Source organism: Chelonoidis abingdonii, chromosome 17 (genome assembly GCF_003597395.2).
Source record: "Chelonoidis abingdonii isolate Lonesome George chromosome 17, CheloAbing_2.0, whole genome shotgun sequence".
NCBI classification, from domain to species: domain Eukaryota; kingdom Metazoa; phylum Chordata; order Testudines; family Testudinidae; genus Chelonoidis; species Chelonoidis abingdonii.
Window position 1 is genome coordinate 6,285,447 of NC_133785.1, and position 18,031 is coordinate 6,303,477.

General features: G+C 38.2%; 1 protein-coding gene across 4 annotated transcripts in view; it reads right to left on the minus strand.

The window, feature by feature from the left end:
• Window positions 1-18,031, minus strand: part of PTPDC1 (protein tyrosine phosphatase domain containing 1) — a 47,572-nt gene that overhangs the window by 16,945 nt on the left and 12,596 nt on the right. For 2 of the 4 annotated variants that reach the window (XM_032799619.2, XM_032799620.2), the window contains exons 3-7: window positions 6,111-6,203; window positions 2,705-2,876; window positions 1,823-1,903; window positions 1,480-1,598; window positions 583-720 (exon numbers count right to left, since the gene is read on the minus strand). In XM_032799619.2, coding sequence (XP_032655510.1) covers window positions 583-720; window positions 1,480-1,598; window positions 1,823-1,903; window positions 2,705-2,876; window positions 6,111-6,195 — 595 coding nt within the window. In that variant the 5' untranslated portion in view covers window positions 6,196-6,203. Of the gene's footprint in view, window positions 1-582; window positions 721-1,479; window positions 1,599-1,822; window positions 1,904-2,704; window positions 2,877-3,488; window positions 3,816-6,110; window positions 6,204-18,031 lie in introns of those variants that run through there. The other 2 variants (XM_032799628.2, XM_032799616.2) reach the window with 1 other exon arrangement.

Genomic DNA, 18,031 nt, shown 5'->3' on the forward strand with positions numbered 1-18,031 from the left:
TTTCTCTCTCAACTGTGTTTGCAGCACAGTTGCATCATTTTCAAACTCCTCACACCCATAGGGAGCAACGGTGGCTATTGGAGAGATGGGGCCAGGCAATGAGACCTATTTGGGGAGGGGTCAGAAGTAAGTACAATCTTTAACACCTTCAAACCCAAAAGAAACCCTCAAGCTCCAAAGACCAAAGGTCTGAGTTGGGAGGGTAACCACAGATAACTGTATTCAAGACCAGAAAAGCACGAGATGAATTATTTTCTTAATTGGAGACTATGTGGAGTAGCAGCTGCTTAGGTGAGGAGGCTGTACAGTTTCAATATTGCTGGGAGATTGTTACGTGGATTCAAAGTTTCTCTAAGCTTTGGTTCACAGCTCATATCTGTTAGCTTTGTTCTCTTGCTGCCTCTGCCAGAATGACTCTTATTTTTTACAAATAAATTTTGTTTCCAAGTTTAATCACTTTACGGCATACCTCCTCCGAGTGATAAATATACAATTTAAACAAACCTATAATGATTTATATCTGCCATTATTTTGTACCTATAGAAAATAAGTTCACATTAGTTTTTGAAGTTGAACACATACCTGTTCGGCCAAGTCCTGCATGACAATGAACAGCTACCCTCCCTTCCTGCAAGGCAAAAGCCATCACTTTTACCATATCCAGTATAGTAGTGAGAGATGCCACGCCATAATCCTTCCATCCAAAATTATAAAAATAAACTAAAAAAAGAGAGAATTATTTTCTTTAGTACATAACGTTAAATCTGTTGTTCCATATGCAGAAGAGAAATGACTAGTCATAAATGAAAGTACTGAAAAAATAAAAATAATCTTAATAGGATTGACTATATATATTTGTTTGAAACAGATTATTTTCACATTTCAGAGAGAGCTTGCTGTGAGAATTTCATGGACATGCTGAGGTAGTTAAGATGTTTCAGACTAAAGCTCAGCTGGAATGGAAAAGGTATAACAAACCGAGTGATTCATACTAAAATTACTGAGCTATATATAGGAAAAGTGTAACATTCTGTTTGGGCATAAAAGCACATCTTAACTCAATGTCTCTTAACTTTCTTAAGCAGATACACTCAGTGCAGTATGAAAAAGTAACGGTATTGATACAAACCTCTTCAAATCAAAGAAACAGACATTTTGAAAAGTGCCACATTACTCACAAACATGTCTGAAACACAGTTAATATGCTCTATATCTTTTTACCAGGCATAGTTTCCTATCTACTCTAGCTGCTCATTCTACTGAAATTTAACACACCAACCACATACCTCAGCCAACAGTAGCATGAGAGAGGGAGCAATGTACTATCCAAGGTTGGACTTTGCTAAACTTAATTTTTTATATTTTGTGTATAGTATTCCTTATATAACTGCTCTTAATCCAAAAGCTGTGTGTCAGAAAATCTGCATGTACTGTACTGTACATGTAATTAATGAGGAAAAGCAGCAGGAGGGAACTTACTTCCATCCTCCATGAAAGCTTCAGGAAGGTAGGTAAAGCCACTTTCTTGTTCCAGCGGGTTGCCACAGCTAGCATGCTCCCCAGGACGCTGAAGGTTAATTACTGTTTTTATGTCACACCTTAAGCAAGGAACAGAATAGTCACATTATATACAGCCATAATTTCATTGACCATTATTTTCTAAAACATACACTTCTCCTAAATGCAGAATGGATGCTTACCTGCATATTGCTAAAATGAAAGGACCTTTATCAACAATCCAAATCTAAGTAGGAGGGAAAAAATGGATCAGGGATTATATCAATAAGATCTAGAGCAATTCATTATCAATAAAATTCATTACCTTTGAAACTGCTCAATAATGTTATACTTCTCAATAATTTCTGTTGAGGGTCGAGCCATGGCCAATATATTATCTGTTATCCTGAAAAAATAAATTAATAATTTGGATGGATATTTCATTGTGATGATAATTTCATGGGTAATCTACCAAAATATATAAGCTTCCTGAAAATGATAAAAAGGTATCTATAATGAGCAATGTGCATTTATACCTTTTTTGAAAAGTCTTTCATCAGATTACATGTTTTATAAATCCCACTGAAACAATTAAGTTATATAACAAAATACCATTATGAGAGGTGCTCAAATACCATGGTGATGAGCATGATACAAAACTTAAGCAAATAATGGCTACCCAGATCACAATTTCTGTATTTCTATTCAGAGACATTTTACATGTTTCTTCTTAACTCATTTTTATAAAATGTCAATATTAATTTAAAAATACATTCCAGTGACCATATAGATGGAAAAAAATCTTTCAATATTATTATTGATATAATATTTTATCTTCAATCATGTTTTCATTCATTTTAATCTAAACCAATGAGCATATTTTAACAATTGTATTTAAATTTCAAGGGAAAATGTCTGTAGTTGAGAACATTCATGTAATCTGTAAACAGGTATTTATTATTTTGGATCTGAGCCAGAACCAACTGAAGACAATGTGTGTCTTTCATTGACTTTGATGGGCTTTGTATGAAGGCCTTTATGGCTTACTGCTAAGTATTAATTTTTAACTAACCTTTTATTCCAGTACATACTGTACTTAACTTGGCAGTTTATATTTGGTAGAAAAATGCAATATAAATTTATTACCCTAAATTCTCTAATGGAGCTAATATAATTAAGCTTAGTGAAACTGAGTACTGCATATTACCAGGAAGAGTAAAGTCCTTTAATAGCTTGCTCTTGGTCACTCCATCGACCTGGGTTTTCATACTTGCAAGCACGTCCACCACATGCCATCGAACACTGCATATGACCAGGAATGACATGGCGAAGGCGTTCCCCTACCTTAGTATATTTTGCGGTTGGACGCCTTGAATTTCCTACAACAGAAAGAAAAACAGAATACATAAGGTTAGCAAACTATCATCACTACCCTAAAATATAATACAGCAAACTTTTAAATGATTAAATTACAAAAATATAGTATATTAAAGATTTTTCAAGAGATTTAAGCAGCAAGGATTCACAATAAAAATACCATTCTTTGCTTATATTAGCACTGAAGGTTATATTAATATATTAATTAATTCATGATATCAACTTAGTTTCCTTCTTCATGAAATTATAGATATGTGATATCCTCCATGATGAAGCAAATATCACGGTCACCTTTTATCTAGAAATGTACAGCATGCCTGCACAAACACATATTAAGCTATCTTTTGCTTTAATTATTTTCTAAAACCAAGGTGTTAAATTGAAATGCTCTACAAGTTAAAAATAAATCACAGATTAAGCCCTGAGTAAGATATCAGTAAATACAATTATATATAATAAAATGATAACCACTATAAAATGATTTTGAAATATTTCATACGTATTTATATACATCTAAATATCTGAATAAGATTATACACCTTTAGTACACGTTATATAATACATAGCTGTAACACCCAAGTATGATTTTTGGCAATAATCTAAAAATACTTCACTTTTTTTCTCAGGAAAAGTTGCATTCAACTCTGCAGGGCTTACAGATGATATGGCCACCATAACACGGTGCGTGGATGATGAGAGGACCTCTACAACTGAGCTCCGGCGCCTTTGGAGTATGCGGAGAAAGGGATCAGAGGAAGAATGCCTCCGACCCTGAAAAAAGTTGCTAAAAATATTCACAGCTGAGCGCCTCCTGGGCGAACCCTCCATAATCGATCACCCCTTGCAACACTTTACGAATGCCGTAGAAAACAAACTGGATCTGAAATCCAACTTGCTCAATGCTGAAGTTACACAGAGATGTGTATCCTTCTGTATGATCTAACAGCTATTCAGGATAGGCTGAGCAGTCTCCATAGTAACAAACAATGAAGCCACGGATGCCAGCTACCCTTGTGGCAGCTAAATTCTATATGAATTGATTCTGCTTGGGACAAACTGTTCCACTGCTGATGAGAATATTTGCATTTCAAGTAGATAATTCTGCAACTGGACTGAGACAATTTTCCAAAACAAAATGAGTATTTTAGCAAATTGCAGTTATTGTACATTCAGAACATACTACACAGTATATTATATACCAAAATACAATCAAAATGTAGTTTGGGGCACTGCTTTTCTATAAATCTGTAAGTAAATATGCTCTTCTCCCCCACTGATTAGTTTGACAGTCCACTGCCATCTTTTGCCCTCCACTTAGCTGCCCCAAAATGCATTGTTAGTTCTCTTATGATGGGGATTAGTGTGTTGCTACTGAAATTGTTCAGTGATGAATTGCAGACTGCTCACTCATGGACCATTCATATCCACTAACAAAACACAATTTGTTATTGAAAACAAAAGGTTTATTTTTTCAGAGCAGAGCTTTTTATTAACCAAAGCTCTTGGATCTACTGGGTTGAGGTAAAGCAGACTATTGGGAAAAGCAGCCATATAATTTGATTGCTCCAAGTTTCAAGCGGTAGGTATCAGGCTATGAGCTGCGTCTCTCTTTGCTTCCATGCTAAAGACGGAGATTGTGCTGGCCAGAAAGATTTCAGCACTCTCAAAATCACAGGGTCAAACCGTCACTTGCATGGCATAAGGACTGTAAAAAACATTTAAAATAATAGTCATCTTGTCACTTCTCTGTTAGAGTGCAATTTATAGATCTTGACGCGCAAGGTAGAGAAAATAAAAGACAGAAGAAAAATCAGTATAACCTGACCCAATAAGCATGTTACTCCTGTTGAACTCTCTTAGGGCCATGTTCTACTCTCAATCTGGATATGCGATTACCATCTGATGTCATTGGGACTTGCATACGTACACCAATGGAAGTCGATACCTCTTGAAGTGGAACTTGCATGACAAAACTGGGTAGGTAAAAAGTGTTTTTTCCCAGTTTAAAAAACCTCAGGCAATAATCTCTTTCTTCTAGGTGCAGACAGAAAGGACATTACTAGATTTTGAACAGATGTGCCACTTGCCTAGTAAGGGCACACAGAGAGGTTTGGTGCTGCTCCCAGCCCTATCACTTCCCAGTGATGGCAGGAGGGAAGAGGAACATCTAAAATCTGTTCCTTTGGGTGCTACTGTTGCCCAAGAGCCTTTGCTACCCTGTTGCAACCCTAATGCTGATGTCAGGAAGGAGAGGCAGTATTAAAGCCTGTTCTGTGGCTGTTGCCCATGACTGTCTGCTACCAAGCCATGCCTTTCTCAACCAATCGCACGCTAACTGAGGGTTAGAAAATAGCACTCCCCTCGTCCCATTGGGCTACTGCTATCTACAAACCCTTTTTAAAAACCTGGCATGCCACTATTGATTTCAAAAAAGGAACACTAGCACTTTGAATTAAGTGGATTTCTAGACCCGAAGGCCTGCTAAGGTAAGTTTTTGAGGTGTCTGTTATGGGGTGATTATAGGCTTTTTTAGTTTAACTTCTGAATCTGTTTCTAAGGCCTTACAATTATCTTAACGTTTGGAATTTTAGGAGTTATTTTTGTTTGGATAATAATTGGTGTAAGTATCATTTGTGATTAAGGGGATTCTTTTTTAGAGATGGTTCAAATGCTGGCTACATCCATTGACTATACCAAACTTTCAGCTCATCAGTTATTTTGCCTCCTTAGATGTAATTCTGTATGGATCTTCATAAGTCAGTAACATTTTTCTTCTATATATGTCAAATTCAAGGAAGTTATAGTGCAGCGAGCAGTTGGTGAGACTGAGGAAGGCAAAATGCCATTATTCTCTCATTGACTTCAGTGCCATTTGGAAGTATTCAGCCAAAGTGATGAATCATAATTATTGCCTGTAAAAACTGTTACTATTTATTATTTGTTTTTGTGGCACCCCACAATGTCCCGAACACAAAAGATGACAGTCCTTGTACATAAGAAGTTATAACCTAATAGAAACAGAAAGCGAAATGGAAGGGAAACATGTCAAGGTGGTTACTCGTCATAGTGATGTTTGAGTAACACACTGAATTATTTGTACTGCACACACACACACACACACTATCTCCACAACCGAGCCATAACAGATGTATATGGCTTTTATGTTTTAGAGATGATTCCTTTTCAAAAAACTCATCTAAACTTCCTTTTAAAGGGCATATTAAAGAAATGATTACCTGAACTCATAGTTGAAAGATATGCACTGCTCTTTACCAACGAACAATAAGGCAATTCATTTCGCAGCAAGACCCCTGCAGCCATGGCAGTACCTGTTGAAACAGCAACATGTTGATTGTACATATATCAGGGGAGACTTAAAAAAAAATCACTGGAGGATAGCTACACATTATAAAAATATAGCTGAGCAAGTTACATGCAGTATAGAGTGAGACAGAGGCCTTGGGCAGTTAGATGTTGGCCGTAACATTCATTGTTACACAGTGGATTTAAATGCAGGAAGTGACAGATTGTCCCAGAAAATTCAAGCTCATACATCCTGCAATTTTAGTTTTGGAGTTCTGCTGAGTATGGACTTCAGGGCTGGACCCTTTATACGAATGAGTCATTTGTCGGAGAAAAACTTAGTTCTCACTTTTTGGTTGGGTGCAGCAGAATCAGATACTTTATTCTGTTTAGCAGCTACAGCAGGGAAAGAGTGCAGTAGGACATAGGGTCTCCCCTTCCTAGACAGGTCTCTCAACAGGTAAACAATTACAGCAGCATTTTACTTTTGTTACAGACAATAATAAGCAACAGCTGCATTCTGTTTATACATAGGTCATCCTGATATCTTGTTTTTCTCACTTAAGAGATTCCAGTCTACATTTCATATTATCTACATATTATCTACACAAGGTCGAAACAACTTCTCACACAGTTCTTTTCCACTCACCTCACACAATCCTCGCTTCTACAAATCTCGCGTTATTAGGGTTACAGCTAGCCTGACTCTTGCTAACAGAGACTGTCTTGCATTAAGATCACCTACAAATCCCTGTCAGTTCTTTCTCTACTTTTACACATTCAACAAAGGTCCTAGAATATTCAATATTCAATGCACTGCCATCTCTAGAGTAAACACAAGATTGTAGAACAGAAATCTTGCAAGAATGCTTTTTTTCCAGGAGAAGCTAATGAAATCATTGTAGTAGCACTGTTTCTGGATCAGAAACTTCATATTTACAATTTTAGATTACTTTGTATTTTTCAAGAGACACCCATTAATGTGTGCAGTTATCTATAACAGCAGGTGTAATCACCATAATTAAGCATATGAATCAGCTGATGGGCCTCAAAACCTCATGTTGGCAATTATGGATACCATATTTTGCAGGACAGTGCTCCACTTAGAAGACTGGTATCTGAGATCTCGACAATGTGGAGAAGGGCCTTTTGGTATAACCTAAGCTGTGAATTTAAACCGATAGTTATACCAGTATAAACTCCCATAGGGACACTCTTATCCCCGTGTTGGAGTATCTTTTTCTCATTTAGCTTACGTGTGCTAGGAAGTGGTTTAAACAAATAAAAAGGCACTTTTAAACAAGAATAAGAGCATCCACAGAGGAGGTTATATCAGTAGAATAGGTAAAACTTTCCCATGCAGACAAGCCTGAGTACCAAATTCTGCAACAATGTTTTTGGGATTCAACAGCACTAAGTAAGCTGCCTCAACGTACAGGAAATTTACTAAGAAGGTGTTGTGGAAGTGAGAAGGCTGTGTGTTTGTAAGGTGTTAATTGCTTGTTTTTCCTTGCCCACTGTTTAATTTATGCATATTTTTGTATAATTGTTTTTTAAAAATTCAAAGGACTTAAAACATCCTCACTGTGCATTTATCAAACTGGAGCACTGTCTGATTTCATGATGGAGTAAATCAGAAGTATCCCCAATGAAGACAATGGGCCTGGTTCTCATTTATACTAAAGCCACTTTACATTGCTCTGGCATTGTTAAGGGTCTTTAGAGTGGGCATAAGTTACATTTACACCCATTTTAAGGTCCCTTTAATGACAGAGCAGTGTAAAATGGCTTTAGTGCAAATGCAACTCCTTCAATCTCAAGGTGGCTGTGCTTTGTGTGGATGCATGGAAAAAGAAGGGTAGTAAATCCTTTAAGAGGGGAAGGGGAGGATTGGTAACTACCCACGAAAATATATTGGTTACGTCTGTTATTCAGTGACAATGGGGTAGACCTGCCAGATGAGGACAGGATATATTTCTGGCCAACATGAGAGAGGAAATTACCATTCATCTGGGAATCGGGTTGGCGGGGAGGAGGCAGTCATGCTAATTGCTGGTGCCTGTGTGTGGCAGGAGTCCAGTGCAGGTACTCATTCCATAGGGGGTCTGGTTCCCTGATAAACCAGAATGAGAAGTGGACCTAATGGGGAAGCATCCCCTAAGAAAGCTAGGGAACAGAGATGGGGCTCCTAATGTCTACTCCAGCAAGGAGATAACCTCTTTCCCCAGCCCCTTAACTCTCATACAAAGGGAGGGCAGTGGGGTACCAGCAATGACCAGCTGTGGAGGGCTGATGGCAACCCTCTACCAGGTGGAAGTGATTAAGGAAGGAAATATTGCATGGATTACTGCCAGTTACTTCCCAGATGGGTTAATACAGTCGAAGCCTACTTAAGCCACATCTTCTCTTTTTTTCTGTGTTTCCAGGACAATAAGAATCAGGCACAGTGTACCTTCAGGTAAGTGAAAGCATCTTAAGAAACAAAAAGCCTTTAGAATCTTCAAGGATGCCAAGAAGTGCATTGCATTATAAGGAAGAAAAAAAGTTAGGGTTACCTGTATATGAAATGTTTTCTACGCTGACCCTTGACTTTGTTGTTTTAGCAGCAAATTCCTTCATCATATGGGTAGCTGACAGCTATATTTAGGTAGCCCAGCATTTTTCATTTTAAGAGTTGCTTGTGCCCTTTTTTCAGAAGTGCTAACATTTTCACTGTTTGCATTGGGTCTCTGGAATTCAGCAAGGGGAAAGCCCGCACGCTAAAGAAATGCCTTTTATTTGTCTCATGAAGTTCCATTCAGGTTCAGTTGAGTTGTAAACTGTTTAAAAAAAAATCACCATCTCCCTTCTCACTTGCATTCCTCAGGAAAATTCTGGCAGCCTGCCAAAATTATAACTGAACACACACACATTCTAAAGATTTAGGTCCATGTTATCCATTGTTTAAAGCAGCAGCATCACCACCATCTCATGCTGCACTCGGAATGCCTGGGAGCTGCCAGCGCAGCTGTAGTGGCAGGACGGAGGGAAGGGGGAAAAGAGCTGAGTCAAGCCAGGCTGGGCTTCCCTGATCCAGCACAGGACCAAGACATCCCATTTTCCATCCCCAGGGAATGACCTGGGGGCAAGAGTCCCCCAATCTCCCCATAGGGGAAAAGAGACAGCCAGATTGGACTCCTCTTGTTATCTCCTCTGGCCATCCCATTCTCCATTCTGGAGGTACCAACTGTGGTGGGAGGAAGGAATGATTGTTAGACTGGGTCAGACTCTCCCCCGTCACCCCTGGACCCAGAATATGGAGCCAGCCAACCACCTCTCCCCTCCTCCTGCTGCCACCTACTACAATCAGTCCTGTAACTCAAGAGGCCAAAGTCTGCACTGCAGTGCTGATGGTCAGGGTTCACACCAGATGATGGTGCATGTTGGTTGAATTGTACATATTCGAATTTTATTTTTAACTTTTTCCTCTAACAAAAACACCACCCCTGGAAATTACATCCAAAAAACTGTTAAAAGAACGTGATTAGTTGTTAAGTCAAGCACTTGAAAATTTGGAAAATGGCTGATCTCCTTTCTGAGTATGCATTGTCCGGCTATGCCAGAGGAAAGACAGGAGGAAACGGACATGGTTTAATTAGGCTGCGACTTTATTCACTTAAAATATCTGGCGTATCCAGCAAGAAGTTGTACAGTGCAGCTGGTCATCATTTCCTTAATAATTTACACCTAATTTTGAGGGCTGCTGTCAGCCCTGTCCCTTCCCAACCTGATCCCAGGCATCCCATTGCTGGGCCCCCACTGCCCTCCCCTCACATGAGGGTTAAGGGGGCTAGAAAAGGAGGGGAGTTGACTTCTCATTGGACCAGATGTCAGAGCCCCAAATCCTTTTCCTCGGCTCCCCTACAGCCTGCATTCCTCTAAATCCCCTTCCAATCCATTTGATCCAATGACCATAGCCTTTCCATAACAAGTACCTGCACTGGATATTTGTCCCAAATATTACATAGTAAGTTGCGATATTGTAACCTAACCCCATGTCCCACCCTACCGGGTCCTGCTGTGGGAAGGTGGAAAAAAAAATACCCTATCTTGGCCAATCTGGCAGCAAGAGAAAAATTCCTTCCCATCCCCAAGAAAAAGGGCAACTAGCATAAGGGCCACGATGGATCAAGAAGAAACCCAGTCCTTTTTCAGATTCCATGGGTGGCATGATGGATACTGCCAGACCAATCCCAGTGAAAGGTGGCTTCTCCAGACTGTCCAGGGTATAAATACCCACCCTTCTCTTCCAGTCACCTGGAAGTGTAGTTACTCCACATGTCTGGTCCAGCCACTTCCTGCTCCATCAGATACATTTTCCCTTTTCCTCCTTCTCTAGTACTAGTTGCAGAGGAAGCCTAAAAATGGGCAACAACCCCTTTACTTCCTGCCTGCAAGACAAGGACCCACTGCATACAGCTGTGATGAGCCCATTACAATCCAGTTTTAACTACACGATCATATACTGTTTTTTCCACAGGACCTTTGCCTTACTCAGTGCACAGAATGAAAGAACAAGGCTGCAGGGGCAACCATAAATCTGGCATTTCTAAATTTCAAATGCTTGACTTCACAACCTATAAAATTTTCTTTTAACCTAATGTTTTGATACTTAATTGTGAGAGACAAAATAAATGTGTGTGTCAAATTCTAATGACAATCTGATCACTTTATTCTTGTGCCTTTACTAAATACATTAATTTTTTTAATATTATTTCCATTGGCATTGGATTCATTTAAGACTTACTAAGTCTTAGTTCTTCAACACATTTTGATTCTTTAGAACTCTTTTGTTCATAGTCCATAATGGGAACATCTAGCTGTGATGCAGGCACTGAAACTGCTCATCACAATAGGAGATCTTACTATTAGTGCTATTTAACCACAAGCTAGAAGGCTACTTAACTCAAGCTACTGATTCACACAAATTATTTCTGCTGCAGCCGATTGAACAATACATTTAACAATTAAAATAACTCTCTAGATGTTGGATAAATGGCACAAATTTGCATACAAAAATAGTTTCTAAATTCATCCAAATACAAAAGGAGAATGGAAAACAAACAGTGTATTTTCCAGATGCACGCTACAGGGACACTGTCAAGTTAATCGTACCTGGGAAAGTTTTCTGTCTGAAAATTTGTACTTGCTTTTGTTACAATTAACATATGCGAGTACAGTAACTGAGGTTAAAGGAAAATATGTTGTTTGTTTGTTTGAGGGGAGTGCATATAACAGTACTTTGCACATTTACCATACAATCAATTTTGTGTGGATCATTTATATAATACGGTAAAATAAAGTAAAAAAAAAAACATGGTGGTAAAACCGCAAAAATTGGCAAAAGTACTCAGGTGAAGGTGTGTTTTCCAAAACTATTTCATATTTTTTTAAGAATTAACTTCAGTTACGTTTGACGGGGATCTCTTTTATTATAAGAAAAGATCAGTATTGCAGAAAATTGTGTAGCTACAGAATTGCAGAAGGCTAATGAACTCTTTCTAAATAATAAAGCAATAAGAGTTGGTTGATTTGCCAAGGAATTTTTTTACCTAGGAACTGGACATCCTTGAAATTCCTTTCCAGAAACCAGACAAATCCTACTGCTCTTTCCCATTTGAGCAGTGCTGTGGACTTCAATATTTTCTTTATTTTAGAAGTCCTGTAGTATTTCATTTCAAACATGAGTATGCTGAATTTACTACGTGACAGTTATTCTGAATTCAGTAATGTGAGCAATACTCAGTCTGCATTTATTTTTTTTAAAACAAGCTAAGTGGGATTATGCTTACTTTAAATAGCAAAATAGCTCTTTTTGGAACAAGGGCAAAATGTGGCTCACAGTGAGGAAATGTGTTGTGATTTGGAACAGGAAGTACTATTTAACATTGCAGTATTGTAAGTATATACAGTAAACTGATTCAGGCTACGGATTTTGTTTTGCATTGCTACACAAACAAGCACAGTGCTAAAGTAAAACTAGTGCTTGAGTAACAACTGCTCACTTGATTCTTATAAATGGCACGAGAGTGGAAAGAGAATTAGGGACTTGTGATTCTCTGTTTAGCTGCTGCAGTTTTCTTTAAGCAGTTAGGATCAAAGTTGAAGGCGTTTTCTGGAACGAGATTAGCATTTTCTGTTTCTTTCATTTAAAATATAGTTTTATTCTTTAAAGTCCTTATTCACCAGTTTGTTCATTATATTTTACACTCAATCCTGGAACATGCTAGAGAAAAAAACAAACAAACAAACAACCAGCATGTTATTTTAGGCCATGTTCCTAATTCTCTTGCAGAACTAATAAAGTCAGGTCTTGAGGCAATCATGCTATGACAGTAATCAGATTATCTACATTATCCATGTGACATACACCTCTATTGCCATGACAGCAAAGCAGGAGGTCTTTAATCTCAGATACATGGTTTTATTTATAGATAGACAGACAGGGAACAGCATCTTAGGCGATCTACCATCTTCATATATTTAACCACATATCGACCACCGATTACAGTGCCATTAAGTCTGCATAAATAACATAGCTAATGGAACTATAGTACAGTAATAGCATATACCTATTGACTAACTGAAGGAGACAGCAATATAGTATTGCCCAAGGACACAATGGCTCCTGAATTGTGGTACACTGTCTGATACCAAAGACTGAGGGAAATATTGCACCAAAGACAATTATTTTATTGCTCGTACCATGTTGCCAGTCAGTATAGATTTTGCAGATATTTTCTCCCCTACCTGAAGAAAACTGATCCTCAAATAAAAAGGACCCATAAGTTTTGGCTGGCTGGCTTTGGTCACTATGCTGATCTACACTTTTGTTGACTGAACTGAACCAAAATCCCATTATGCTCTATAGGGCTAGACCAAAGGTGAAGTGGAAAAGTACTCCTTGAGAAATTAGGGATATGCCTACACTGCATCAAGGAGTGAACTTCCCAGCCCAGGTCCAGACCAGACTTGTGTTTGTGGGGGGGCACACTAGCATGCTAAAAATTACTGTGTAGATGTTGCAACTCAAGCTGAAGCCTGGGTTGTAAGGCCTGCCTGCCCATCCACCCAAGCTTGGGAGCCTGAGCTGTATCATCTACCCAGCTATTTTTAGTGCACTAGCATGAGCCCCCACTAACACAAGTCTGTGCATCAGGACTGGGAGGCTTGCTCCCAGATACAGTGTAGATGTATCCTATAGAGCTGAGACTGCAGGTGGTAGTTTCACTACATAAGGAATAGAATTTTACTTTAGACTGTGAAATCAACTCTCACAAACAAATGTATTAATTAAAATATGTAAACTGCAAGGGTAATTGCAAGGGTAATTGGATAAAGTGTGTAATGCAACTAAACTAAGTAGCTAACATGAAACAAGTAAAATGTATCATTACTGGAATGCTTTGTGTTTGTACTCATTAAGTTTACTGTGGAAAACTACTAGTAGTTAAACTGTTAAAATCTCTGTTTTTGTACATGTAGAATCTGTCACAAAATAAAATGTACGCTCGGAGGCTTGCAAAATATGCACCATCTACCAGGTATGGATGATTATCTGTACAAGATTTGGTTAGTATAGATGTCTCTCTGTCTCGCAAAACATGGACGGGGCTAAACAGAAGATGTGTAAGGCCTGGTAATACAGTGAAATTTGTGGAATGTTTTATTTGTTATAAACAAGGGTATGTGTGTATATGTATAAGTAGAATTGTGTTCAGACTATGGAACAGACAGACTGGAGAAGTAACCTATGATTACTACAAAGCTGTTCCCCTGACTGGGTAATGTACATTCCTTTCTGTATTGTGCTGATTTATCTTTGATTAATAAACTGGCAGAGTATGGGTTATATGAAATTTTGCAATATGTATTTGATAACAGATGAGTAGCAGTCATCTGGAATTGAACTAGAGTAGCTGAGAGTGAAATAACTATCAGGTTCATTTAAATTTACATCGTGCATTTTGCAGACCTAATTCTACCACTCTCTAATACCTTATTGAACCAGTTCTTAAATATGTGCCCTGATGACATTCAGCCACCTTCCTGGCAAGACTTTTTCACTGCCCAGTGTCTCTTGCTGTTAAGACTTTTCTTATTACTTAGCCAAAATGAATAATTTTTTAGCTTCATGTCACTGCACCATATCTTATTAACTTGTGAAACTCCCTCTTTTCATTTATATCATTACTCTGAAATCAGTCATTCAATGTGTTCCTGCCTACAGAGTCTTTTTAAAAAAACTACAAAACGTAGCTCTTTATCCTTCAGTTATTTTTGTTATAGAACTGGATTAACAACAAATGAATTGTTGAAGAAGCTAAAAACAACTTGAGTAGAACTTCAGGTATTCTTTTAGACACTATTTTTTGTGAGCAGCATTTTTTTTCCATTTTATAGCACCACGGCTTTCATTAGGCGTTGAAAAAGCATCTCTTAAAGCTTCTCAGTGCTATTTCTCAGTAACAGCCACAAAATGTTGCATGTTCCAAACATATGAATCTGGATACTCTAAAGCATTGATCCATTTAGGATAATGATCCAATAAGACGCTACCTGTCATTCTCCCACTCCATGCTCTTCAGTACTTCCAAGTCTCTGAAATTTGCAACAGCAAAACCATGTAGCACAAGAAGTCTGGCTTACACATCATAGGACAAAACCTGTCTAGTACTCCACTAGTGCAGAGAGACAATTCTCTTGCAGAGGAAGCGGTGTGATTACTTTGTGCCACCGGGGGTCGGGGGGAGAGAAGGGGGACCCAAGATTTAGAGAGATTGCACAGAGGGACAAGAGGACTTCCTATTTACAATTATCAGTCTGCAGAAGGAACAATACATGTGGCTAAAGAAAGAGGTTGGTGGTTCCACCTCTATGTCTGTTGGGTGGAAGGAAGGACCACACAGGCAATGGAAGCTACTCCTCTAGGTCCCATGACTGGCTTTGCTGTCACTCTGCCCTTGAGTGGAAGAAGATTCCTTCCCCCCTCATCTCTGCTACCTGGGAGGTCTGCCTGGTGCCCAGATGTTGTTTAAGCTGGGTGTTGTGCAGAGTATTTGCCTGAGAATGAAGGAGAGAAAAATGGATAAAGTTTGACATTCTGGCTGCCAGAAAAGAATTGCACTGACTAAAAGAAATGAGAGAACAAGACTATGTCTCAAGTAATTAATATGGTTAACATAAAAATACAAATAATTATTGCCTTTTCTTACAGAACCGATTTCCAAAACTTGCAGACAAGTTTCTCTTTTCTAGAATAGAAGGGCTCCAGTTCTTCCAACTCAGCTGCCACCATGAACAGTAATCCCATAGTAAGGCTCATTATCATATTTTTGTTGAACTAAATAAATATCTAAAGGCCTCTGTCCTGCAAACTCGTATGCCTGTGAGTAACTTTGTACATGTGAGTAAATCCATGGAGTTCAGTGAGACTACTCATGTACTTACAATATCAGGGCCATAGTTAGTAGCCAATTTTAAAATCTCTGTGTATTAGAAAGTCAGTATTTTCAACCTCAATATAAAAGGGACACAATGAACTTGAAGTCTAATCAACTTAATGAGTGAACAGTAGTATCAGACAGTACATATCTCCCACAGTCCCTCTGTTGGTTTTTGTGGATACGTCCATATCTTCCTGCTTTTGTTTTTTTAAGGTGGTTATGCTTTTCCCTGTCATCTTTCATACATAAACAATAAGCAAAAACATCTAAGGGTCAGATTTTAAAAGTAGGTGCCTAAAGATACAGATAGGTGCCTAGTATCAGAGGGGTATCCATGTTAGTCTGGATCTGTAAAAAGCAATAAAGAGTCCTGTTGCACCTTATAGACTAACAGACGTATTGGACAAAGTGGGTATTCACCCACGAAATCTTATGCTCCAATACATCTGTTAGTCTATAAGGTGCCACAGGACTCTTTGTTGCTTTTTATAGGTGCCTAGTCCCTTTTGAAAATCCCATTAGGCATGTTTTTATGTCTTTAGGCACTAAATACTTTCAAAAATCTAGCCCGTTCCTGCCAACAATATCTTACATGAGTAATTACTCTGGCCCTACTGAAGCCAATGGGACTACTCCCCCGACTAGTTAGTCATGTGGATAAGTGTTTTCAGGATCAGGTCCCTACCTGCCAAAATACAGGAAGGAATGAAAGCAACAACACAAAGTTCTGTAAACTGCACAAAGTTTTCTTCTCAAATCTCTAAATGTTGTTTTCTCTAATCTCTTTCAGTTATAGCAGCAGTTCTCAATCAGGGGTCTGAGGCCCGAGCAGGTTTCAGGGGGTCCGCCAAAAAGGGCCAGAATTAGACTCACTGAGGCCCAGGGCACAAAGCTGAAGCCCCTGACACTCAGGGCTGAAGCCGAAGCCTGAGCAGCTTAGCTTGCGGGGCCACCTGTGCCGTAGGGCTCTGGGCAATTGCTCTCCTTGCTACCCCTAATGCTAGTCCTGCCTTTTATATGCAGAAGAAAACAGCTGTTGTGGCACAGGTGGGCCAGGGAGTTTTTATAACATGTTGAGGGGGCCTCAGAAAGAAAAAGGCTGAGAAAGCCCGAGTTATAGTAACCTTAGATGATTCTTTAACCTACACTGGTAAAAAGTAAGTCACAGTAACGTGATCATAAAAAAAAAAAATCCTTTTACCCTATTTCTCCAACATATAAGAAACAGTTATACTTGTCATAATTCAGTTTTTTAAATCAGGTATTTTAAAATATGCAATAAAGAGTTTTTGACATTAACACATTTTTAAATATGCTAACAAGTAGCCAATTAGAAGACTTTTCAGCCAGAAGTATAGGTCACTAAAAAAAAGGAGGCAAATTTTATAATAGAATTGCTAACTCAACGTAACATCGTCAGAAATAATACAAATTAGTACAAATTGGTAAAGATGCTCAGAGAAGTAATGTTTTTATTTCCATATTGCATTATTACTAGTGATGACAATTTAAAAAGGGATAATATTATTCCCTAAGGAGTTTTCAAACTAGCTTAGCAACAAGACACAATAGGTGGATGAAAAACAGATGGGCGGTGAGGGGGAGAAATGGAGGTCAAGGTAACAACACCACACGTTTTCATATAGACTAGCCATATGACAGTTACACAGTGAGGTGATCCTACACCTGTGGCAAAACACCCAATGATTTAAAAGGGAACAGGATTAGGACCAGTATGTTACTTCTGTACCTCCCTCCATGGACTTTTTTTTAAAACAGAAAAACAATATTCACCATCTGTTTCAGTAAGAACTGAATGTGACTTAATCATTAAGCATAGTGTTTACACAGGACTGTGACTGCTTATGGTATATCATAGACATACACAAGGAACAAAAGCATATAATTAGGTTTGGAAGGTTTAGATTTTTATGGGTAAATGTTGATAAACACCAACTTCACTGCACAAACACTGTCAAAAAATATTTCTACTGATGTCAACTGAAATTTACAAACAAACAGGCAAAGTAAAAAACAATACTGTCTGAGAACGTAAGAGTTAAAATCCAGTGATTTAGTCTTTTGAATTAGGCTTATTACAAATAGACTAGTAAATGAATAGTAAAAATACGTATAATTTGTTGATTTAATTACAGATATTTACTTTGCATATTTTGACATGTGATATTGACCATGTGTCTTCATCATTCATAAAGCTTTAACTTTTTGAATCTCAATGTCTGTCATTAAATAATTTTCTGATGCCCTCCTCATAGTTTTCCACAAGTGTGAAAATTTAAATCAATAAAATATATAAAAATGTTTAAAAATAAATATCAATATCATCCAATAAAATTATATAAAATAAA